Source organism: Aphelocoma coerulescens, chromosome 20 (genome assembly GCF_041296385.1).
Source record: "Aphelocoma coerulescens isolate FSJ_1873_10779 chromosome 20, UR_Acoe_1.0, whole genome shotgun sequence".
Lineage (NCBI taxonomy): Eukaryota > Metazoa > Chordata > Aves > Passeriformes > Corvidae > Aphelocoma > Aphelocoma coerulescens.
Genome location: NC_091033.1, coordinates 14,775,504 through 14,801,337, shown reverse-complemented (window position 1 = coordinate 14,801,337; position 25,834 = coordinate 14,775,504). Strand labels below are relative to the sequence as shown.

Sequence of the window (25,834 nt, the reverse complement as noted above, 5' to 3'; positions counted from 1 at the left end):
AAAGCCGTGAGAAATCGCTTCCTCCGCGGCTCCCCTTCCTGCTGCTCTGCAGGAGATAAGCGGCGCTGCCCGGGAGCCGCGCTGCCCCCGCCCGCCTTCCTCCGCTCCGGCCAGAGCCAAAGCCGCCTCCCGGAGCCTCGGGACCGCACACCGGCCCCTGCTCGGGCCCTGCACCGGCTCCTGCACCGGCCCTACACCAGCCCCTGCTCGGGCCCTGCTCGGGTCCTACACCAGCCCCTGCTCGGGCCCTGCACCAGCCGCAGCGCCGCTCTCCGTGCCAGCAGCCTTTCACACCCTCTGCTGCACACAGGAGATGTTCTGGGCAGAGCAGCCCCGATTCTGCCCCCCCCTTCCTGCTGCAAGCAGCTTCAGCCTTGGATTTGATCATTAATCCCCATCATTAATAGCCGCTGACTGCAACAATGTCAAGGGCTTTTTTGGGGAGGTCTTTGCTCAACAATACTGGTACCAAGAGGGAAAATGTCACTGCATTGTCTCAGGCAGAGTGGTGTATCAATAGCTGTCAGGAATTCAACAAAGACCTCGTCCAGCCACTGTATCATGTAGCAGCTCCTCGGCCTGCTTCACTTAGAGCTGACATTGAGCAACAAAGTTGAACCTTCTCACATGTTTTTGTTCAACTTAATGTAGTTGGGACACAGCAAAGGAACGCAAACCAGAAGAAAATCTCTGCTTCGGTTCCTTTTGCTCCCCACCAAAGCTATCTGAAAAGGCCTCTGAAGATAATCTTTATAACATCTGATTCTGCTAAATTATGATTTTTTATTATACTCAATTTTAAGTATTTCTTATTTTGGTGACAGTTTTGTCAAAATTCCAAGGACTGAATCTCACTTGCTCTGCTGTTCCTTACAGTAAATGACAACCAGACTCCCGGTGTCTTACTGGGATTTCTGCTTTCAGATGGGGTTAATACAGGTCTGGGACAGAGACAGCAGCTCTTGGGAGAAAGCAGTGGGGAGTGTTTGCTCCTGACTGACCTCACGCTGCAGTGGAAGCAAGTTGTTTCCTCTCTGGGCTTCAGTTTCCCTAGCCCTGTGAAGAGCTGATCCTGTTTTCAGGATGCTTTGACTATCTCAGATGACAGTTTAAAAGAAGAGGCACAATGCATCTGTCCAGTGCACATGTACAGGGAGGAGGATTTGGAGATCTCATTTTCACAGCTGGCTAAGGAAACCAACTGTGTCATTAAAGCACTTCCATGCACACTCATGACAAAAGATCTAAACCTCCCCAGCACAACAGACCTCGCTGTGCCACGAGTAAATCAGAGGGTGCAAATTGGATGATTTTGACAGGATCACGCTGAGGGAGTTCCTCAGCATGGGGCTCTGCCACCAGTTAGCAAAGCTGGACCCTTGCCAGCTGTCAGAGGCACTGTGGAAGCAGCCCCAGCTGGGCAGGGAAACCCGTGAGCAGAGAGCCCTGGTGTGAGTTGACAGGACACTGTCTGCCCTGTGTGAACTCCTCTGCAGATACTGCAGCACGCCCTGAATGGGGTGAGCCCTGTGCTGGAAGTGTCCACACTGATGGCACACAGCCAGAAATTCCAGCTTTGCTTTGCAGCACACTGACTGCCCCATCCACAGTTCCTACAGGGAAGAATAACCTAAGTCTTGCATGTGTCCCATCTGGGAGTATTTCTAATCCACATACCCTGCACAGCACAGGCATCTCCCTCAAACCAGCTGGTACACGCTGCTTCCCCTCACCTCTGCCAAAACTCCTCTCCATCAAAGCAACATATTCTGAATTTGGCTCAAAAGTTTCAGTGAGGGCTTTTCATTCACCTCTAACTCAAAGGTACAGCCATGCTTGCAGCACAGCATGAGGGCCGCTGACCTACCCTTACATTTGATGGCACATTAGTTTTGAAGAGAATTTCCCAGATGCAGCTACAATCTGTGGTTTGGCCACTGCACATCAACCCCTGCAGTAGCACATGGAACAGCAGTCAATAAATTCACGGCTGAGAGCTCAAAGCTCAAGAGGCCCCTACAACGATCCCATTGTGCAAACAAGCCCTGTAGTCCTGCAGGTAAATCAGGTGTGAAAGGTGCAGGTGGTTTGTCACATGCTGCTCCTGAGCTGGGGGCAAAATCCCTGCAGGAGCCAAAACCCAGCTCCAGAACAGGGAAGTGATGGCCCCGAGAATGGCACAAAGATGTTGTGCAGCACCAGCTGGGTCCAGCACAGCCTGGCCTTGCTCTTCCCTGCACAGGGGCCTCGGGAAGGTGGGGAAAAGGACAAACTCAACTGCTGGGACGTGCCCTCAGCAGCAAATCCCCCTGGGCGGGCTGGCCGGGGTTTCAGCAGGAGCGTGGCTCCAGCCCGGCCCCGCGTGTGAGAGTGTGAATCACCCCACGAGCCGTGATTTGGTTTTGAGTTTCCATCAAAGGCTCCGGTTTCACTAACACACCAATGAATTAGCTGGATGTTGGAAGTCACATACAGTTAAAAGTCAGAGCCCCATGGGAAGCCCAGGCTAAGAAACAATGTCTCCTTTGACTGTGAAACCACAAGAAAACACAGACGGCAAAATTCAAATATAAAAGGAAAGTGGAACATACATTTGTTATTGTAAAGCAGCTCCTGTGAGCTCCACTAACAACTCTGCCATTCCAGCTTCTTTTTAATAAGAAAAATAAAAAGAGGCACTGGCACAATTTTAGAAGTTAAAACCCAGGGGAAAGCTGGGCTGGCTGTGCTGAGCAGGAGCCCCTCTCTGTACAGCTTTCCTGTTCCAGAGCAGAAGGGAGGAGGAGCCTGGCACACACAGGGGTGGGGGGGCTGGGGGTCCCTGTGCCTTCCTCTGCCCTCACCTGAGCACTGGGGTTTTGTAGCCCTGGTCTGCATTTGGATGTTGTACCAAAGCAAACAGCTGGGTCAGGGATTTAACCTCTACCATTACACTCTAGGTTTGTGTTTGGGCTGCCACTCTATCCCAGTCACATCCACAAGCTCTTTGCACAGGAGCAGCCACTGCCTTTCCTACTGGACAGTCTCCTCCACAGCCTTGACTGGAGCAGCTGGCTACGAATCAGCAGCTGTCCTTCAACTCTGGGAAAAAAGAGCTGGGAACCAAACGTGCCTCTCCCTCCTCTGTGGTCGCAGTGCCCGGGGGGACCTGCAGGATGGAAGGAGCATGGAAACTTCAGTTTTGTCCTTGCTACAAAAGATCTGACTATTCTCAGCACCTCAACATCCAGGGGATAGTCACATCCAACTCACATCCCTAAAGCCTGAGTTCCTCTCCAGTTAACACAAGCTGTAGGCTCATCCCAAGAGTGACTCAGACACCTGAGCAGGGAGCCTGTGTTTCTCCATGGCCCTGAAATCAGGTGTGTGAACATTCCATGTTATCCATAGCTTCCCCCTCCTCCTGGCAAACACAGCCAATGTCCTATTCCGCGTGGTCCAGCTTCCCAGAGGTTTTGGTTACCCAAACTCTTCTCTTGCCATGCTTGGAGTGTACAACTGGTGCAGAGCCTTGAGCACAAACTCTCAGGGCTTGACACGTGAAGAAGAGGAAGCAGCATCAGAAAGATAAACCACAAGATAAGGCTTGGAGGATATGAGATCTGCTGGTCTGTAGCTTCAGAGCACCCAAAAGAAGAAATCTGCACGCAAAATGCACTTTCCAAAAAATAAATATTGCAGGGCAACACTGCGCTGCAAAAACCAGCCAAGATCTCTTCTGCCAGCAAGTTCAGCTGGGTAATTAGTCACGTGGAGGGTTAATTTAATGTTTTGGGGTTTTTAAATAATATTTGTTTAAAAAGAGGTATTTTAGAAAAATACTCTGTTTGCATCTGACAAGAACACGAAAGTTAAACTTCACTGAGGGGAAAGAAGGAGGAAAAAAAAAAAGATTCCTTGAAGGCAAATAACTTCTGACATGAAAACTTTGGATTTTATTAGCCTCCCCCAGATTCAGATGTCATAAACCATACAGGTGCAACTATCTCATTGCCTGGCATCCATATGAACCTGGTTATATTCAAGTGAACACAAATTCAACAAATACTCCCAGCTTTACAATAAACCTTCAGAAAGAAACTGTCCATATTTTCCCCAGATGCAGGCACAGCTGTGCAGAGGCACATCTGCTTGGGGAACTAATGTGGACATTTGAATTTATAGTTTTAGATCCTGAAGCTTGATAGCAAATTATGATAAAACTAGCAATACTGGTTCCTGTCTTCAACAGAAAATAGAAATGCCTCTTTGATTGATATTGATTACAGGAAGGAAACAAATTCTATTTCCCCATGTCACAAGAAACTCCTTCATTGCAATAAGCACCCTGTTGATAGGAATACTTTGGGAAGGTAAATGATACTGTAGTTGCAAGCAAACTGAGAAAGGAGCAAGCACTGATTGGTTTCATTCCTGCATCTCTGTAGCTTCAAACACACCACAGGAGGCTATGAGCTTGTCAGACTCAAACCAAAAATCCTGCATTACTGAGGTATGGCAAACGTGATTGCTGTTTAATATTACCCTGTACCCTTTACTCAAATACCCAGTCCATACAGGTACATCCAGCTCCATCAAAGCAAACAAATTCATTGATTTAACAATTTATGGCTTGATTTTAAAAGGGGGTGAGCCTGCGGGGGAATACTGAACATATGTTTGAAGTCAAGCACAAATCAACCCAGTGAAATTAGTGGTATTGATCACATGCTTGAAATTACACATAAATGTTAATGTTTTCCTGGTTCCTGCAAGTCCTGAGTGTGTCAGGAACATCTGTAGGATGCAGCCCAACTTTGTTTAGTGAAGGCTGTAGCTGTGGCTGACCTGTCCAGCTCCCACACATCATTCCCACTGACGCAGCACAGCCCCAACCCCAGCCTGGCTTTGGCTTTCCTTCAGGAAACATGGGCTGAAAACAGGGGAAATGAGGGAAATGACTGATGTGCCCCCACTTGGCTACACTGCAGCTACTCAGCCACTATTTTATACCACCCTCTGAAAGGTGAAGGAAAAGCTGTTCACACTCCAAACAGAAGAAGGGTTCAGCTCATTCACCTCTCAGGTCAGCAAAGGGACAAATTTGTTCTCTCCACCACTGGCAGCCTGAATTTTGCTCCCTTGTTTCAGCAGAGACTTCCCCAGGCACCTTATGACAGAGTCCTAAGTGACACAGGATCACACAAGGTTTATACAGCCCAGAAAAGGCAGCAGATACAGGGCCCACATTTCTGAGCTTTCAGAAGCCAATCCAAACCAACCTTCCTGAAGTCCTGGACTTCACCATACCTCAGCTCAGACCCTTTAAGCACTTTCACAAGCAGGTTCACAGGGTGCTGCTCTTTCAGGGGCAGCCCCCAGCAAGCATTTCAGAAATGGACTTTTCCTGCAGGGAGAGTCCCCAGAGCCTTACCTGGACCACGGGGTGGCCCCCGGTGGGAGCCTTGACGGCGCCCCGGCTGCCCTCGGTCTCGTAGTGCGCGCGGTGGTGGGGCTTGGGCTGCACCTCGATGCGCAGCTCGTACGAGCCAGACTGGCTGGACAGGGGCCACTCCAGGGGCGGGAGGGACTGCACAGGCAAACTGGGACAGAGAGAGAACACCAGGGAAACTCCTGAGAACATGACTTCTCAAAGCCCTGATCCCCCCTTTCTCCTAGTGCCCCACCTGAAACATTTAGGGGTCTGCTGTGAATTCCCATGAGATTATGCTGAACTGCTCACATTTGACTGCAAGCTCTGCTGAGAAGACAATTTCTGTGGGCCCATCTCCTTGCAGAAGAGAATAAGATATTTCTATTTCTTAAACAGAAATATCTGTAGCAGTTATATTTTTGCAAAAATCTGTTTTATCTAGCTGTTGCTGTGTGTCTCAAACTTGGATCACAGAACACATATTGTGAAATATTAACTTCCTTTACCATTACCTACAAGTTGTGTAAATTAACAATTGTTATGATTTCCAGAAATATTAAAATGGACATGAATAAAATGCGAAATATTCTTACCTGGTACTAGCTTTCCTGTTATGAAAATACATAAGGGTTTATGAGTGAAATGAATACACTGTGATGTACAACTAAAGCTTGCACTGGATTTTAAACCACTCTGTGAGTACAGGCTGCTGCCAGACCGGTCTAACAAGCCAAGGGAACTCACAGCCTGTGTTCTTTCACTCACACTTTGTGTTTAGCAGGTCAGGAACAGCCTGGGATAACGTCAGCATGGGGACAACCTCACTGCCCAGCAGGATGGCACTGACAGAGTGCCAGCAGGGACTGGGAGCTGAGTCGCACTCCTGGCACTCTGGGTCCTGGCAGATGGAAGGGCCAAACAATGGAGGGCTGAGATTTGGGCTAAGGGACAATTAACAAACTAACAACCAACACTAAGCCACTGGAGTTGACCGAAAGCTCAGTCTGGCCTGGAGCAGTGAGCTCTGTGTTGAACCAGGCATTATTTAAAGCAGTTTCATCCTTGATGGAAATTTGTAAGCAACTTTACAAAAGCAATCCCAGCATCTTAAGAGCAGCAGGATGGCACCAGAGCGTTCAGCCTTTGTCAAAGGCTGTCTGCAATCCGCTCAGACAAAGCATTTGGAAATTGAATTTGTAGTGCACTATGCTATCAATGAACCATTTTGGTGATGTTTCTTCAAAACCCTGACTTCCATCCCTTGGAATCGTAATGGACCGGGCTTCCATTAACCAGTGCTGTCCCTGAGCACTCAGCTCTGGTCTGCAGCAGAACCTGCCCAAGAAAACACTCCTAGGGATCACCAGCCACGACAGAGGACACCACACCACAAGAAAACATGGAAAACACAGCCACAAGAAGGGTTACGTACCTGCAGATGGGTATTGCAGGCACCAGCTGCTTTGTCCAGGATGGAGGAACCAACAGAATGGATTCTGGGGCCGAATTTCTCCTGTCCTCCTGCTCACAAGGCCCGTGGAAGTCAACAGTCTGAAAGACGTGACATGGAATGCTGTTTTTGTGGGAAGACATGGATGAAGGATCAGGGCTGGTTTTCCAAATTTTCGTGGGGACACCACAGGAAGGATCCGTAGGAAGGCTGCTCATAGCATCCATGGAAAGGGGAGTGCTGGCCAACTGCGTGTAAGTAACTGCAGAGGTGTCTTCTCTCAGGGGGATGCGAGGAGAGGGCTGTGGAGAGGGGGTCCGTGACTGCCGAGGAGAGGTGGAAGGCAGCTGAGTACTGTAGAGCTCAGTGCAAGAGTACCTCCGTTTTGCACCTGGTGACGAAGACCTTGAGTTGGGACAGGGTGATGGTGAATGGCGTCCCAAGCAGGTTTCCTCCGTGATGCTTGTTCGTGGTGACATTATTGGAGAGGTTCTAGGAGAATAATGAGTATGGATGTTTTGAAACTGTGGACAAAGGTCATCACTAGGACCATTATTTGGTGAAACACATGGTGATGTGCAAGGAGATACATTTGTCTCTGAAATGAAACTTGCAGAGGAGCCGCTACTAGCTGGGCTCAGACACAGTGGTTCTCTGTAGCCCTCAAAGCCAGGGACAGGCAGGGTAACCCTCGGGCTAGTGGTGGCTGAGTTTGACTGATGTTCTACCAAAAGAACATCTGTGTCTCTGCCGCGGAAGGGACCCCCTGAATGAATCAGTTCATGATATGGAGTTATTTCAATCCTAGGGCTCGGAGCAGAGGCCCCTGCAGCGTTGGCAGGGTGTGTAGGTGTTGGCCCTATGCTATCTGGCTGTCCATATCTGCCCATGGGATCTGCAGAAAGGCTAGAAAAAGGCAGGGGGCATGGCTTGAGGCCACAGTCCAAGACATCATGAGCGTATGTAACTCCAGAGGGTGGGCTGTTGGTTTTATGTGGAGTCGGTTCTTCTGGAAAAAGAAGGGTCTCTTTAAGACTGTAAATATTGTTACAGAAGCTGAGCAATCATGGATTAAAAAATGCATATTTATAAACTGGTTGTGATCTGATATTAGCTTATTATTGAATTCTTTTTAACTGCAGTTAATGCTTGTGAAAGTACCGGATTAAGAGCCAGGGAAGCTCAAGTGCTCAGGGCAGGTGCAGCATGGACAGAAGCACTGCAAACACCTCCAGCTGGGCTCCTGCTGCCTGAGCCTCACCTGAGGGATCACCTGGACAGGTCAGCAGCATCCCAGCCCCTCTGTCCGTGGCAGGGCTGCCCTTCCTGCCAAGGACACCCCTTAGTGACAACTTGGCAGCTGTGCCATTGGTCACATTTTGTCAGCTAGGAGCTGGACTGAGACCAGCACATCACAGAATTGCTTCCAAACAGATCTACCTAAAACCAAATGTTGAGGAACAGGTTTTGGTGAAGGGAGAAACATCTTCCTTACACAGCCAAGCCCAGCCAGGAAAGGCTTCATGAACCAAAGCTAAGCTCCAACTCTGAAATTGAAAAGTCAGTTCTGTGTGATGATTTGTTTGGCTCTGTATCATGACAGCAAGTTTAGTGACAGGTTTCATGTGAGTCAGCAAACACATTCACAAATATTTGTCAGAAAAGAGAGAGAGGGAGAAAGAATCCAGTCCTGTGGTTAAGGGCAATCACATTCCAATTTCAGCCCAAGGAACATTTTCAGAGAGGGATTATAAAATACACAACAACAAGTAAGTGCTCAGTAGAGCCCTCTCTCTGCTGGTGCAAAAAATCCTCAATTTTCAGAGATTCCCATTTTGCAAACTATCCCCAGGGTGCAGAGCAAAGGGATGCTTCTGGGGAACACAGCACCCCAGGGGTGTGCAATGCCAGTGGCATCCCAGAGAGCAAAGTCAAGGCAGGTATTCCCACGGACATCAGCTCCTGGAGCTGCCCCAGCCTGGGAGCTGAAGAATATTTGTCATCACACAAAAACATGCAAAACACTACCAGGATCTGTGTATGTTTTTAAAGACTTCAGTGTATCCAGCAGGAAATACCCGAAACAACTCCACAATTTGGGATTAATTCACACCATCTGCTCGCTCTGGGCACACATCACTACATGTCACAAGCAAAGAGGGTTTCATTTAAATATTTAAATTACTGTTCCAGCGTTTTCTCTAACTCCTACATGACATGAGGCAGCAATTCCCTTGAGAAAATATACAGAAAGCCAGGCAGGAGGAGCTGACTTTGCTTTCTGCAAAAGTTGCAGAAGTTCCTAGTGAAGCTTTTACATGCAGAGAGATTTTAACTTATTTTCAGGGGATTTCTGTTCATTTTTAGGAACTGTTGAGCCTTTGTGTTTAGTGGGAAACCCCAAGAGCCAAGCAAACAAACCAACACACAGAATGTCTAGGGCAGGAGGGGAGCTGCACAGGACAGTCCAGCTTGCACATTTCTTAAGGTTCTCTCTGGCTTTTAATCCCAGCACACAGCTGTTTTGGGGATAGGAAAACAGCAACGAGTCACTGAATTTTGAGCCAAACATATTTTTAGCACCATTGATTTCAGAGCTTTGGCACTCAGGAATAGTGTGTCATCCCCATCACTCAGGTCTGACACATCAAGCCTCGAGATTACTGCTGAGATTCACTTTGAACAGACCTCGTCACATCTCCAGAATGAGCAGAGTAACACACCCCCACAGACCCAAAACATTGCTTCCTCCGCTTTGGGAAGAATCATCCTGATGCCAGCTGATGCCAGGGAGCAAAACCAGCACCAAGCAGAGCCAGGCTGGATGCCAGGCTCGAGGCAGGATTTGTGCAGGGACCAGCAGGAGCAGAAAACCTCTCCAGGCTGAACAGCTTCCCATCAAGGAACAGGTGACCCTTTCAGTTCCCCATGCAGCACAGCCGCAGCTAAAGCTGCCCCACCACACACGTTAAACTGAATTATCTGTGCCAGATACAGACAACAGGCACGGAACCAAAACTCCTCACACCACACCGAGCAGCAAATCCACTGGGGGTGGGTTCACGTTGAGGGGTATGGGAAAAGCAAAGGTATCTGTACGTGCACGTGTAACATTTAAAGTGTGCTGAATAACAAACACACCCCCCCACCCACAGTGACTGCCCGTCAAAAACTGGGCTTCAGACAACCCACATTTTCTTTGCTTGTCCCTGAAATACTGTGTTTAAAAGAGCTCTTTCACCCTTGGCACTCCGGCTCCCGGAGGATCCACGTTCCAGGTATGAATAACAAGGCTCAGACACACAGCAAGCCGCAGCCTGCCCCTGCCTCCGCGGGCACCGGGACAGCTCACCCGGCCACAGCCCCTGGCCAAGAAAACACCCACAGCTTCTGTGCAGCAACAATATTTACTTCCCCCCACGGGGCAAACTGTCAATAAAGCGGGATCGTGGGCACGGCTGCAGACAAACCCTGGGCTGCCTTGAGGAGTGCCCAGAACAGCGCCGGCGGTGCCCAGGGCTGAGCTGCGATCCAGGGGAGAGGCCGCAGCCCTGACTCATCGGCACGGCTTCGTCAGGAGCCCGGCCTGGGCTTTGGGGAGCTCTCCCGGCCCTGCAGAGCTGCAGAGGCACAATGAGATCACTGTCCCGGCCGCTCCTGCCCACGCCGGTGACGTCGCGGTCTGTCCCCATGGCAACGCCGGGGATGCTACAACGGGAGAGAGCTCTGACCCCACCGGGGAGGGAAGCGGCCAGACGGGTGAAGCAGCAAGGGCTGCTCCCAGAAATAAACGGCTCTTCCACGGAAATCGGCAGAAGTTCTGCTTTTTGCTTCAGCAGGAGGGGACTGGCTACTCGCTCCCGGCCAGCTTGGCTGAGACAGGCTGGGGTCAGGAGTCTGCTCGAGGGAAGGACAGGCAAGAGCCAGCAGCCCCAGGAGAGGAGGAGCATCATCACCACCAGGAGCTCGCTTTTGTAAACAGCGTCAAGCTCCTGCCTTCGTGAGGGGCAGAGGAGCAGGGGATGCTCGCCAGCAGCTCAGCTGCTTTCTCTCTGCACTTGCAGATAGCAGTGGGAACACGGAGCCCAGGACACAGAAATGGCTCCAGGAGGCCAGGGCAGCAAAGCTCACAGTGCCGGCCCTCTGCCACACTGGGGATGGCAGGGAACAGCCCTGCCACCCTCTAGCTGGGCTCCCCAAGGAGTGAGAGCCCTGCACCCCTTACAAGAGAGCAGGTATGTGATGGATCAGCCCAGCAAAGGTGTTTTCCAAGGACTGAAGCAACCGGAAAACCTCGGTGCAGATGCCCCAGAGATACAGCTTTGATCCTTGAAGGCTGTGCCACCTTCAAGAGTTCGTCAATTCCTACATACTGCATCCCAGAACACAGACTGGGATATTCCAGCAAAGCACTGTCCTCTCCACTGCTTTTCTCATGGACATCTCACAAACAGCTCCTCAGCACGGGCAGCTCCAGCACTTCCCCCCTCCCTGCACTCAGGCATTTCCCAGCCTGAGGTTTCAGTGCTGATTCACCCTCTGATTCAGTACCAAAAGATCCTTCTGCTTTGACAGGGGGTTAAAAGAAAGCAACTTTCTTAGCCAAGCAACACTGGCATCTCCTCATGCTCTCAGTCAGCTTTGGCACTCAACTCCCCTACCTAGAGCAGTCTGACCCCCAAGCCCTGTAGGATCCCACCCAAACTGCCTCCAAGCTGCCAGCTCTCATTCCCCCTTTCTTCCACAGGTTTTACCCACGCCTGTCTCTCTTACCACAGCAGGAAATGAAGCAGGGTTCTGGATGCTGCTGTACTGCAAATACCCACCAAACCAGCTCCTCTGGCCCAGGAAGGGTGCAGGGAGCTCCATCAACCAGCTGGAAGCTGGGCAGCCTCCCCAGGTGGGGGGAGGCCCTCAAGAGTACCCTTAACAACCCAGGGAGAGTTGAACCACAGGTGAAAGAGATCAAGGGATTTCAGGTTCGAAGGACTTAACCCTTGATTTACCAATCTCCTTTTCACACATCTCTGAACAGCAGAAAGGAAAAGGCTCCCGAGGTTCCCCAAGCCCAGGACCACAGCAGTGTGGGCACACGTGGCTTGGCGAGGGCCACCCTGCGCTGTTTTAAAACAAGGCAGCTACTTCAAAGCCATTCAGTCAGCCAAATGTGACCGTGCCAATTAGCATGAAATTAGGGAATAAAGGCTCACCCGAGTGGCTGCATTCCACTGCTGGGTTTATCCAAACCATCCTCTAGGAAAAGCTAAAGATAGCCCTGTGCAGGCCAGGGAGGGCAGGGGCACAAGTTGGGTTTTGACCTCACATCCGCTGGCTGCAGCTCCCAGGATTTAACTGGAGCTCCTCATTTGCATAAGTAAAAAAGTCGATTTTCTTTTTTAATTGACTTGCTTATTGTCATTTGAAGGGGCCAGTCCAGAGCTTCTTTGCATTTTTCAAAGCTGAGTTGTCTGTTATTTACACTAACTGCTTGGAAGCTCCAAGTGAGAGCTGGTTTCCTGAGTGAAATCTGGAATTCTCTGGTAGATGTGCATATTTGTTTCTTTACGGCAGGGCTGAACACTGCCTCCTGTGTTCCTGAGCCAGCCCCAGGACCCAGCTGCATGCACTTTCAGTTTTTTTCCTTTTAATAGTTTTGCATCTGGGAGAAGAAAAAAAAGGAATGAGGCAAATTATTCAGGGCTTGACACCTACAAGACGTGGCAATGTCCCTGGGAGCCTGTCTACATACAAACAAGCATTTAGAGGAATATTAATATTTATGGATGCTCCCTGCTTCCCCTCTCTACACTACACACACAGAGACCTTGTAGATTCGTATCACCAGATGCAGTCTAAGAGTCTAATGAGCTACAGAAAGAGCCTGAGCCTAGAGAAAATATTCTTTCCCATCTGCATTCTTACCTGTTGTCTCAGGGCAGGATTTTGTCTGGAATCTTATTTAAACATGGGTTTTGTTTGGATTTGCAGAACAACCCTCAGAGGATGAGCTCCCAGAAGGGTTGACCTCAAACATTAAAAATTATGTGGCAGCTTTACCTCTCAGCAGATCATCACACAGTGAACACCCAATAAACCTGCATGAAGGGAGCTGCTGGAGCAGAGCACTGTCTGGATTTTGGTATTTCCAGCTATTTTGTCTCTCATAGTAGCCAACAACAGGTGTTAGGAAAGAACACACAGAGTAGTTATCAGAACGTACTCCTCTGGGAGCGCTGTTTGTAGGAGCTCATTTGCAAATGCTCATTAACTCTCTGTCAAGCCTCTCCACTAAGAAACAAGGACGTGCAGCACCTTAGTTTAAAATAAGTTAAAATTTGGCATACCACTGCCAACACCTGCACAGGAGCCCTGCAGGGAATGCATCCACCACTTTTTTTGTTTAAAGGACACAGAAACATCCTCCATTGCCAAATGAAATCACAGCTTCAACCTGAAAGCACAGTGTGTGCCTTGCCCACACTCCCCAAGTCCTGTTCACCTGGGCAGGCCCCTGAGTTCAGCAGATGTTTCTTGTTTGCAAATCCTGAGAAGATTGCTAATTAAAGTCTGGCAAGTAAAGGTAAAAAGCACTGCTGCTTTTGGAACTGGTTGGCTTCAAGAGGAATATCTAATATTAATAATATTGACTATAGGATTTTTATCGACCCTTCTTTTCCCTGTTGCTTTTATAGCAGTCCATGTTCCTGTTGTCCCAGGCACACACAAGCACTACTGAATGTCAGTCACTTTCAGGAAGGAAATTTCTGGCATTCCCATGACAACAAGTTGTGATATAGGTCCTACTTTTAAAACACGAGCTTGGATTGTGTTTCCACAATTCCAACCTTTAAAAAAATTGTTTATCAGGAATAAACATTCACCCCAATCCATTCCTAGAGCCCCAAATTTACCCTTTTTTTCCATATTTTTTTGATTTAAAAAGTCCTTTTTAGCATGCTTATAGATTTGTTATTTTAGGACTTGTCATGAGCAGTGGGTGGAGCAGACCAGACTGGGAGGACTCCAAATGCAGGAACCAGACTGAAGTGCTGGGACCAACTCCTTTGGTTTTGGTTCCACTTTGAATCCTCCTATGCACAGGACTTGTTTGCCCAACTGCAGTTCAGATGAGGGCAGAATTGCACATGAACAATGAGCATCAGTTACCACCAGCATGTGGATAAAGTCCTTCCTCAGAATTTGAACATTTTCTGCTCTCATGTAAACATGCTTTAATCTTTTGTACATTAAAGGTCACAGATGTATCCTGGATTGCTTACAGACTGGAGCTGGTGCCTTTTCAAAGCCAGGGAGAATGTTCTCCAGATTACAATGCTCATATATATGGTCATGATCTTTTTCTTTTTTTTATGCTAATGATTTCCATCTTTGGAACAAAATTACTACTAATTATGGTTTCCAGTCATTCAGAAGTGAAGAAAGCAGGCTCAAGAAGGAAGTTACTTCTACAACAAGCACACACTGCTCTGCGTTTATGTGGTTTGAAGATTAAACTTTCTACCCCCCACCTACGTACGATCATATTCTGCAGAACTTCCCATTTAAGGCTTCACAGCAGCATTGTCTACTGTAAAGATGTGAACAAACCAGCATCTGAAGCTTTCACTGAGATTTTGCATTAAATAAAATACTGAGTGTATTTTCATTAAAATCATTAACCCCTCCCCATTGTGGATTTATTTTAGCATGGTTTGATCTACATGAAACCTTGAAAGAAAATTCAGCTTTGTCCATCTGATGGCTTGAACCATCCTCAGTCAGCTTCGATGCTGATGCACATCTGTACACTTAAACAAGGACACAGGGAATAAAACTCAGCAACAACTCTCCATTTCACTAATGGAGATCACCACGATTCAGGCCCCAAAGGTCTCCTCCTTTAGAGGAACACAACATCTCTCTAAGATGCCTCAGGGAAACACCACCTCTCCACTGTGCAGAATCAAAACCGACGTATCTTAGAGACAATATCCCAACAAATCATTCCTCTGGGTCCTTTTCTTTTGGCTTTGTCTGGTTTACACAAATCTACATTTTATGGGAAGTATCCCTGTTTAGTATCACCAGCAGATAGAATTACCATTTAGAAAGTCAGGGAACACTTGTCACTGTGCTTTTAAGTATCATAGCATCAGCTCAGAAAAGCAGAACAGTCTGCAAATCCTTCTTTTTTTCCTCAATTTCAACTTAAGCTCACGGCTTTGTCCCCGTCCCGGAGCCAGCTGTGCCGAGCTCGCTGCCATCCCCGCAGGAGGGTCGGGCTCACGGCAGGCAGCAGCTCCTCGGGCTCCACGCCCCAGTGCTCCGGCTGCCTTCGAGCCTCCAGAGCACGCTCTGCCAGATGCTGACGGGCAGCAAGCGCCTGACCGAGCTGAGCTGAGCTGCTCCGCTTCGCCTTTCCAGCCGCGCTCATTCCCGGCTGCACAACTCTGGGGACAGCAGCGATGTCCCCCAGCCGCTCCCGGACACCCCATCCCGGCATGGAGACCGAGCCACTCGTCCGCAGTGCCCCTGGGCAGGCACCTGCCGGCACAGCGGCCCCGCAAACGCGAGCGGCCCGGCCCCGCCTGCCGGGCTGCCCCCGCCGTGCCCCGAGGAGCTGCCGGGGGCTCCGCCGCGCCCGGGCGGCCCCGCCGCTGCTCCTCGGCGGCTCCTCACCAACCTTCGATCGGCTTCAGGTAGTCGTAGTCGAAGAGGATGGAGAAGTCAAACTCCTCCTGCGGGCTGCCCGGCCGGGCCGTGCCGGGGCCGTGCCCCAGGTCCCCCTCCTGCGGGCCGGGGTCGGGGCCGGGCCCGGGCCCGGGGCCCGCAGCGCTCATGGCGGCGGCGGAGCGGGGCCCGCCCGGGGCCGGGGGAGCCCCGAGTGCCGCGGCCGCGACCCGGCGGTGCCTCCGACAGCGAGCGCCGGGCGGTCACAGGGCAGGGACAACGGAGGGAATAAAGCGAGGAAACACCGAAAATGCCCTGGCCAGAGAGGTTGCGGCGGGCGCGGTGCCCCGAGAGCTGTGCGGGCGGCGAGCCCCGGGCGGCACGGCAGGGCACGGCACGGCAGGGCACGGCACGGCACGAGGGGCCGAGCGGCAGCGGGGCAGCTTCCTGCTCCTCGCAGCCACCTGCGGCGGGGCCGCCCCGGGGGAGGAGCCGGCACCGGCCCGGCAGCACCGCACCGGCCCCGCGCCCGGGCAGAGCGCCGGCCGGGCTGGGAAAAGCGGGGCTGGGAAAAGCTGGGAACGGCGGGCCTGCCCCGGCACGGGAGCCTCCCGAAATGATCCCCTTTGGGCGAGCGTCTCTGCCCTGTTGCCCCAGGTCGGGCATGAGCGGGTGTCTCGCACGCAGCCGCCTTCTCCCGAGCAGCGCAGCCCCTCCCTGCTGAGGTTTCCAGGGTCCCAGCAGCTCCCGGCAGCCCAGGTGCTGCCCTTGCCTTCTCCAGGCTTCACACATCCCACGCCATGTGCTCTCGCTCCCATGGCAGGCTGCGGCAGCAGGCGGGTGTTTGTAAGCACAGGACAGCCTCCCCCAGCTGGAGCACCTTTGGAGGCATCAGGTTCATCGTGCACAAGGCCTCTGTTCTCCTCCTGCCTCTCTCACAAACAGCGTTTCAGAGGATGGGCGCTCGCCACGTTCCCTGCTGACCACAGCTGGGTGCTGCCAGCTTCCCCAGGTCCCCCCAGCCACCTCCACCACATTGACTCCATTCATCCCACCTTCCCCTGGCCCTGCACAGGGTGCTGGTCACTGCCTCCCGACAGCCTCCTACCCCTGGGATGGCTGCTGCAACCAGCAGTGACTTTACTCATGGGTAACTGGAGCCCCTGAGTTTGTGTGCTCAGAGCATCTGTGGTCAGAAGGCTGTTCCCTCGCTTACCTGTTTGTATGGTGCCCTTTATGAGTGTGCAGATGGCTGTCATCAGGTCTGTGAGTTTGAAAAATGCTCCTAGACTGTAGACAGGTCAGGGAGGCAAAGGCAGAGGGACCAAGATCATTAAAAAAGTACTTTGGTGTTTGCTTCAGCTTGTTTTTATTTGCTAAGCCTGTCAGCACGACGGCATTAACTGCAAGACAAATCCCACCCTACATTACTTGTCTAAGGCCACAGAAAGGCTGTTTTAAAGCACACATGAACCAGAATCTCTGCAATTGGGCTTATAACCTGCTGCCTTTCTCATTAATGTGTCCAGCCAAGCAATGACAAATTGCCTTCTCATCACACCCTTTTGCTCCATCCTTTGCTAGTCCAGAGGACAAGAACTCAGACTTTCCCTACACTTTGCAATCAGGTTCTACACTGAGTTTCTGAAGAAGCCCAGTACTGGCTGGTTCCCCTACAGCTCCTGGCGTGCATCAGGGACACCTCTGGGTGAGCAGAAACACCACACAAGGGCTGGGGCTGAAAGGGCAGTCAGGGAGCAGCCAGACCTGCTGCGAGGCTGCATCAGGCCAGGTGGGCAGCAGTCACAATGGAATGAGGCCTTGTGACATTAAATTGGAACTGGAAAGTGCCAGGGGATAGGGAAAAGTGACCGTCAGAGAGGGCAGGTGGTCCTGCAGACAGGATGTGCCAGGCTGTTCCCTGAGGTATTTCCTGAGGCTGCCAGCCCCTTGGGGAACCCGTGCTGCTCTCTCCGAGGGCCTGGTTTATTCTGAATTGTTTAAACATCTATTAAATTGGATTGTTTATGTCTGTTCTCCAGTGATCCTTACCATTTGCTGAGCACTGGCCTTTTATCATTGGCTCTTCTATTTAAAATTCATTAGAAAAACAAAATATACTTGCTGATCTTGGCTTAGCACTAAAGAGAGCTGTCATCCTCCCAGCTAACACGACACGGAGCATGATTGGAGAGCATCAATTGTATCAGCCACAGAAAGAAATGACACAAACAAAAACATTGGGCTTTTAAAGTGAGATATGGGTGATTGGCAGGAGGGCAGGGGGAGATGACCCTGACTTCTGCTAAATCTCTGTCCCATCCTTTACTTCCCAGCTTGCCTGCAATCCATTAGGCATCTGAAGTTACAAAATTATCCTCAGCTACTCCTAGGATTAGTAATACTCCACAAATGGAAAATGTACCTTTGCTTTCCAAGAGGACCGTGTCATGCGAAAGAGTTTCGCTGCTAACACGTGTAATCATCAGTTCTGACTCTGACCAGGAGTGAGGGTGACAAGACAGCAATGAGAAAAGTGTTAGAGAAACGTAGGAATTAGCTCAGCTTATAGGATTCGGGGGTTTTTGCCCAGCAGACAACTTGACAGATGTCAAGGAGCAAGAGCCACCAGGCATTAATCGAGTGTGTCCCTCCCGCTCCCTCCTGCAGCTCTCAGGGCAAGTGAGGACACCGGTCCCATATGATCACTGCTCAGAACCTATAGGAATAAGAGTTTCCACATGCTCTGAGTGCACAGAGATGTGAGTTCGAGCGCTCTGTGGGCTGGGTTTGAACCTACCAGTGTATTATTTAGAGCAGAAATGTTGCAAATGCACAAAATACAGATCTGAACTAAATATTAGAGAGACATGAAGCCATTGCTAGGTGCAGGCAGCTGCAGAATTGAGCTCAAGTGACAGCTGTAGTTTGTGGAGCCTTCCAAAGGCTGAGTGGAGTTTAGTTTAGACCCAAACCAGGCTCTTGAGCCCACAATGAAAATGAAACATTATAAATTGTTTAAGTTTTAGCTGTTAATAACTACATAACTGACAAGTACTGCCCACGGTCTGTCATTAATAACTGGTGATGAAGAAAGGCAGGGAAGACTTAAGTAGACTGTGGGCTCTTCAGCCCGATATATACACTCAGAAACATCATCCAAATCAAAGAAATAACCCAAACAATGTCACAAACGCTTCCCAAAGCTTAATTTCCATTAGGGCTGGAATGAAAGGCTAGAATAGAGTGTCCAAAAAACAGAAACACTGGTTGGTTTTCCTAAATCTCAATCTTTCTCACATCAGACCCTTCCTTCCTCCAAGGATCCTCCATGCATTTCTCCTGTATCCAGGATCATGCAGACTGGTGCCAGCTCTGCCTGGGCTCTCAGCACCCACACTGAGATCTGGGAGTCAGCATTAACTCTGGGGTTTTTTCTATAAAGCTGTTTTCATGAGCCAAAAAGGTGTTTCAAGAGCTGAAGCAAAGTCTGTCCTTGGCAGCATTAACAAAAATTGCAGCCACGTATGCTTGCAGCAGGCTCCACACAGAGCAGAACTGGAAATACACTGTGCTGCCATTTCAGGGAACTGCAGAATGGAAGGAGTCCTTTTCCACATAGTTGGATCCGTGCTGGCCTTTGGCAGGGCTGTACCTTAATAAAACTTTAAAAGTATGTGAATGCTGGACTACCTAGGTACTGGGGGACAGGGAATCCAAAAACAAAGCTAAAAAGAGCCCTTCTAGTGTAATACAAACTGTGAGTTAGAAAGTACTTAACCTATTTCTCAGTGTTTAAATGCATTGCCAATGTAACTTCTCATTTACTATTTTCACTTTCTACTTATACTGCCCCACTGTATTCCCTGGACCAATAACTTCACTAATGCAAGGGATCAGAGGATGCTCTGAGATGAAGAAACTTTATTTGCTCTCAGAAATGGGATGTCTGTGCTAATTATTATTTGACCCACACGACACATAATTTACACGGGATCTCTAATTCTGCAATACCTTCAAGTTAAACTTTTTAAAAGAAAAAGAGGGAGAGAAAAGTGGATTAAGAAAGCTGCATGTCTATTTAGCTGCTAAAACCCAAAGAAAATATGAGTCAATGCTGTCTTAAAAATCGAAGTGTTCTAATGGTGTATGTGGCAGGCATTAGAAATTTAACAGGCAACTAAAACTTGCACATGGACTTAATCCAAGCTCTTTAAAATGAGCTCAGACTGTGAGTGACTGGTTGCTTGGTCTGGAGTGTGGGGAGTGTTATTAGAGGAAAAAAAAGGAGGGAGAGAGAAGGGAGAAATATCTGGTAGTTCCTTTGAGAGGCACATGCACACACACTACTCTTTAATTTTGGGGTCAGGTTGAGTCAGAGATATTACCCCCCAATTTCAAGCTTAAAGTGGTTTGGCAAGAAAGGACAATGGAAAAATTGCTCATATCTCCACGTTCCCATTAAGTTCTGAAGTCTGCTGGGCAAACCAAAGGAATGCACATATCATAGTTTAAAAAAAAAAAAAAATAGATTAAGCCAGTAGTGGAAAAGAAGTTCTAGGATATTATTATCCTTGGCTATTTTTTAAAAAATGAGTGATGAAATTTCACTTAGAGTATCTATTGGAATATTAAAAAGAATGCTCCAGTTATGTCAGTGTCCCATCTGTGAATGTGATTCCTGCCCTGCACGAAAGACTCTGGAATCATTTGCTGACTGTAGCTGGTGTAACTGCGTCCCACAGGACAGGCTGGCCGAGAGAAAGGTCAGGTGACAGAATTAACAGCTGTGGGACCACAGGATGACACGGGGACCCGTGGTCACCTGGGGAAGATCTCTGCCGTGGCTGAAACTTGCTGAAGCTGAAGCAGCTTTTTGCTGTCAGGGTGCTTGTGCATTCATTCCTCATTCTGAGCCTGCTCTAATCATAAAAGAGGATGAGGGCTTAAAATTATTAACACATCATCATTTACACACCCTGCATTAGTAAGACTAACACTTTGTTGTGGGTGCAGGAATCCTCCCAAAGGCAGAGACTGATCCCAAAAGTGCCATGCACTATTAACCCCTTGCAGTTCCATGCTGCTTTTTCCTTGTGGAAACGTTGGGAGCAGCCTTGTGACACAAAGGCAAGCTGGGGGCAGAGACTGCTCCAATCACCCCTGCACTCCTGACAGGAGCAAGCATTTGCATAAGGCAAAAATGCACGCTGGAGCCCGGGAGGATGTTCTTTCTGGAGCATCTCAAGGCTCTGTGGTGCAGCTGAGTGCACCGCTACACTGCCTACTGTGGGCTCAAATATTCGATCTAGAAATAAAAAAAATAAATTAGTGCTTTTCATTCTGGGCTGTGACTGCAGGGCTCTGGGGAAAGCAGAGCTTCACAGCACTGGAAGGGGTTGTGGTGCTGCCACTGGAGAGCTGCCCTGTGCTTTGCTGCACTGCTGTCCTGCAGCAGGTGAGAGCAGGATCACTGACAGGAGCATCAAGTCTCCTTATTCCCTTTGCTGCTCTTTGCAGCAAAATAACTTCCGCGGGCTGTTGTGAGAGTGACTAAGAGCAGCTGGAGCGCTCAGGAGACAGGGAGTTTTGTCTGGAGAAAGCCGAGGAGACACGAGGCAGGGCAATGGCCTGATCCTAAGGCGGTATAAAGCCACTCAAGAGTATTTCCATTGGCTTGTTCGAGAATCGGAGCTCTCGGATGATCCTCTTTGGGTGTAGGTGTTAACGAGTGTGTTTTGGCAGGTGCCCGGGGAGCTCGCTGCGGCAGGAGAAAACAAACAGCCGCTACTAAGGGCCCCTCAAAGGCAACCCTGCCGCGCTCACCTCGTCCCCCGGAGCCCGCTCAGCCTCCGCGGCCCCGGCTCTGACTCAGCGGCCGAGCGGCGCTGCCAGCGCGGGCGGGGGAATCAAGGATGGAGCGGCCCGACGGAAGAGCCCTTCCCTTCTGCACCTCCTGCCGCTTCTCCCCGCACCGGCAGCGCTGTCAAAGCCGAGCTCACCCCCCCGCCCGCCCGCCCCGCGGCGCAGCGCTCCGAGCGCCCGGGGGAGCGGGGCCCGGCGGGGGCAGCCGGGCTCGCTGGTCCGCGGGTGCGATGCAGGAGCGGGGGCTGCGGGCGGCGAGGGCTTCCCTCGCGCCGAGCATCCTCCGCCCGGACGCGGAGAGCCCCCGCACGGCTGTGCCCGGAGCCCCCCGCCCAGCACCGCCCGGAGAGGTGCCCCGTGCCCCGCTCCGGGCGAGCCCGACCCCCTCCGCCTCCGCACGCCGGCCGCTCCCGCGCCGCGCCCTGCCCCGGGCCCGCAGCCCGGCGGGGCGGGACGGAGGATGCCCGAGGGAGCCGCAGCATCCCCCGAAGGCTGCCCCTGTGCCCGGGCGGTAGCGGGGACACCGGCGCTGCGGAGGGGATGATGGCTCGGGCCGGGGCGGCCGCGGACGGGGCTGACAGCGGGGCAGGCTCCTCCTCTCGCCGCGCTTAACTCTTGCCTCCTCCAGCGCCCCGCAAGCCGCCCCCAGCCCCGACCCCCGCCCGCCGCACGGCCCGGCCGCGCCCCCACCCCCGCCCCGCGGGCACCGGCCCCGACGGGACCCCCGGGCACCCCCGGGCGCCGCGGCCGCCGAGCCCCGGCCCGGCCCGGCCCGCGCTGCCGCAGCCTCCGCCGGGCCCGGGGCAGCGCCGCGGCGCCCCGAGCCCCCGACCTGGGCAGGCGGCGCAAGGGTTAAGCGGCCGGGTTAGTCAGCGAGACTCCTGGGGTGATGGCTTGGAAGAGGAGAGTCCCTCTGGCTGGAGTTTAAAGGAGGCTGCTCCAGACAGATTTGTATCGCCGTGGCGGATCGCTTCAAACCAACCCAAACCTAAAGGCAGCCCAGTCCCTTTCCCGAGGGCCCTTCTTGCCGTGAACCCCTCCTGCCCACCCCGCCTGCCAGCGCGCTGGAGCCGCGGGACGGACCCCGGGCCGGGGAGGGACCTGCCGAGCCCGGGAGGGGAGCGACACAGGGACACACACAGAGCACACAGACAGGCAGCAGTCACACCCTACCTTGATCCATAGACCTCATGATGTGGTGGTAGTGTACCAGCCTGCAGGCAGTTTCTCGCTGCATCAGGAATTAAAAAAAAAAAAATCAAAAGCAGAAAAAAAATTAAAAAAAAAAAAAAGAAAAAAAAAATCTCCTTTAAACCATGTTCAACCAGTGCCGCCCGGACAGAGGGAACCCCTCTTGCTCGCCTCCCCAGTAAGTGTTTGGAGGTGCAAAGAGGGATCCGAACTGGGCTGAGCTTGTTCCTGAAGTGAAGTCAGTTCTCTGCTCTGAGATGAGGGTTACTAGAGAGGGAAAGGCCACTTCCTTCCCTGCTCCGAGTGTTTATAGTCTTTGAATGCTGTAAAATAACGGGATTCCCTCACTGTTTCCTCCTGTTTATCCCAGTGCCATGGAAACCCCTGGATCGCCTCCATCTCCCAAACTGAGGGCTTTCCTGCAACTTCACACTCAGGAATCCATGACGTCTCCCAGCTCCGGGCCAAGGCAGCTCTGCGGCTTTCTCAGTCTGCAGCACAAGCACTTAATTGTTGAGCAGAAAGTTAGAGAGCGAGTAAGAAAGAAATATGGATGATGTTAAAAATCCCAGTGTGTGCTTTTTAAACAAAACTTGCAGGAACTGCAAAGCCTTTCAAAGCAACGGGGCTTCTGTGCAGAAGTTTTCCTTCTTCCCAGCAGAGACAAGCTCAGGCTGCTGCTGCTTTTACCTTTGAATAAATCATTCAGAAAAGCGAAGTCCCCAGCTTATATTTATGTCTTTTAAATTCACCAGCACCCTATTAATACCCATCTTGTTACTGGCACAGGTTTTGGCTTCTAATTACCATTGGCTCAATTCTTCATACAAAGACGAAAAGAAAAATTAAAAATCGGTGAATTTGTTTAGTGGTGTTTCACAGACCTCTCTCTGTTCCTATTTTTAGATCAATTTAGGAAAGGAGCAACCCCATGGATTTCCACTGATACACGTGGAGCTTAGCAAGAATGAAATAGCCAAGGAAGCCTCCGAAACCAAGACAACCCGCGTGTGTTTACATGTCCTATGTATAAACAGGAAAATAAAGCAAAAGAAAACAGGAAAATAAAGCCGGGGATGTCATAAACTGCGGCTGTCTCACAATGTATGGTTTTCACTGGTGTGTAAGGAGCATCTGCCTCTTGCTTCGGCGCTGGGCTCGGTGTCTCCCTGAGGCTGCACTTGCACAGAGGTTTTTCCAGCAGGGGTGAAGAAGTCACATATATATAAACGACTCTCTGGGGAGGGTGGGAGCTCTGCCGCCCCTCGGGGAGCGCTGCCGGGGTCAGCCGGAGCCCCGGGTGAGTCACGGCAGCCGGACTTGGCCGGGTGAGCGCGGAGGGCTGCCTGGCACCCGCCCCGCATTTCCATTTTTCACTCCCTCGCTCCCCAAATCGACTCGAAGGAGGTATCGCAATCAAACTTTCTGCTGCTCGGGTTTGTTGTCCTGCAGGCTAGCAACTGCAGGCAGCCCGGGGAAACTCAGCGCACCTCACTTTCCTATCCTTTGTCATCTTTGGACACGTCGGGGCGGAAATACCTTCCCCAGCCCCGCGGGCCCGTTATGCAACCGGCTTCCCCCGGGGAGCGGGGCAGCCCCGGCCCGGGAACCCCGGGGGCCGCAGCTCCCCCTGAACCCCTCAGCGAGACCCCCTGGCACCCCTCGGCTCTCGGGGAGCCTTTTCCTCCCCGTCCCCCAGGGCTGAGCCGCTCTGCCGTGAGGATATTCCTGCCTGAGCCCTGGATGGCGGGGAAGCACCGAAAAGTTGCACCTGACCCTCAGGCTCGTACCTGGAGGCTTTTCCCGTTCTCAGCCCTCTCCACGAGCAGCTGCGAAGCCACGAGCGCGGTCCCGCAAGCCCCGGCGCTGCTCGGCAGCGGCCCCGTCCCCAGGCGGGGGGAGCCCCGCGTCCCCCGGCCCAGGTACCGCACCTGAGCTCCCCGCCGGCTCTGAGCATCCACCAGCGGCATCGGCAAAATGGGAATCACCCGATCCCCGTTTGGAAACGGTTAAGGGAAACCGAGGCTGCCGCTTTGCGAGGAGAGCAAAACGATTTTAATTAATTTCTAGTCGGGAGTAATAAGTAATTAACCCAACTTCGACCCTCACCACCCCAGCTCCTCACTGCGGCTCTGACCAGTCGCCCCAGCATCCCCCGTTGGAATTGCACTGGGAAGCGCCGAGAACAGCTGGGACAGGGGCTTCAGGCGAGGGGGAGCTGGGAAGGGGCAAACTGGGGGCGAGCAGCCGCGTGCAGCGGGGGCCCCACAAGCTGGGGGAGCCGAGGGCACCTGGCCGTGCCAAGGGAATCCCAGAGCGAGCGGAGAATGGGCCACCCCGACGGAAAGCTCGGCCTCCTCCCACGCGGAGCTGCGGCGGGGGAGCAGCCCCGGCTCCGCGGTTCTGGGCACACAGGTTGGCTGCCCTGGGCTGCACCGTTTAAAAATACAATGTCTTTCTTTTAATAGCTCGGTTTGATCGGCTCCCGCTAGTTCACATGACAGGGTTTTCCTAAAATATCTTCTTCCACTAAGTTTTTTCCAACTTAAAACTGCTGAATCCTGCTACCCAAATTAAACTCAGTGCAACGCGAAAAAATAAATAAATAAAGAAGTGAAAGAGGGCTGGCGGCTGCCTCCGGACTAGCATTCCCCAAACCAGCATATGACACAACTGTCAGATTTCCAAGGCTTTTGGAGAGTTCAGCGAGAGAATCGTGTCCTCCACTGGCTGCAGCTTCCCCGCTGAGTTAAACTTTCCTGACGGAACCTTTCTCCATCTGGCCGCGGCTCCAGCGCGTTGTGAGCGGCCGCGGAGGAGAGGGGGATGTAGTTCAAGTCTTATATAACTGTGCAAGCTGGATGCGGGGGCAGAGACTTTCCCTAGAAACGAGAGATTTTTATATATATATAGTTATTTTTAGCTTCCCTTTTCAAAGGAAGGCCAAATACCTCCGACTTTCCTTTGCTTTCTTATTTTGGTATCACTAAGGGATTTTATTTTTGGAGGTAAGGAGCTATTAATAGCTAATATTTTTAGCTATTTATTCCCTCTTTAGGAGAATACTTCCTCTTCCTTTTAGGGGCACATTCTGGACTGCATCCCTACCCCCCAAAAACAGAGCCAGCTCCCCCCCCATGCCCATGGCACCCTCTGGGGCGTGCCCAGCGGATGCCTGGCTTTGGGGACAGGGGAGAGGTGCATCTGCTGGCGCTGACCCCGAGCAGCTCCCTGGCTCGGGGGAT

The 25,834-nt window shown here is 51.5% G+C and overlaps 1 protein-coding gene across 4 annotated transcripts in view; it reads right to left on the bottom strand.

The window, feature by feature from the left end:
• The window catches only part of NFATC2 (nuclear factor of activated T cells 2), a 72,581-nt gene extending 56,878 nt beyond the window's left edge, over positions 1-15,703 (bottom strand). For 2 of the 4 annotated variants that reach the window (XM_069034082.1, XM_069034083.1), the window contains exons 1-3: positions 15,547-15,703; positions 6,846-7,872; positions 5,414-5,582 (exon numbers count right to left, since the gene is read on the bottom strand). In XM_069034082.1, the coding sequence (XP_068890183.1) occupies positions 5,414-5,582; positions 6,846-7,872; positions 15,547-15,703 (1,353 nt within the window). Of the gene's footprint in view, positions 1-5,413; positions 5,583-6,845; positions 7,873-11,636; positions 11,779-15,546 lie in introns of those variants that run through there. The other 2 variants (XM_069034084.1, XM_069034085.1) reach the window with 2 other exon arrangements.
• Positions 15,704-25,834: the final 10,131 nt, after the last annotated feature.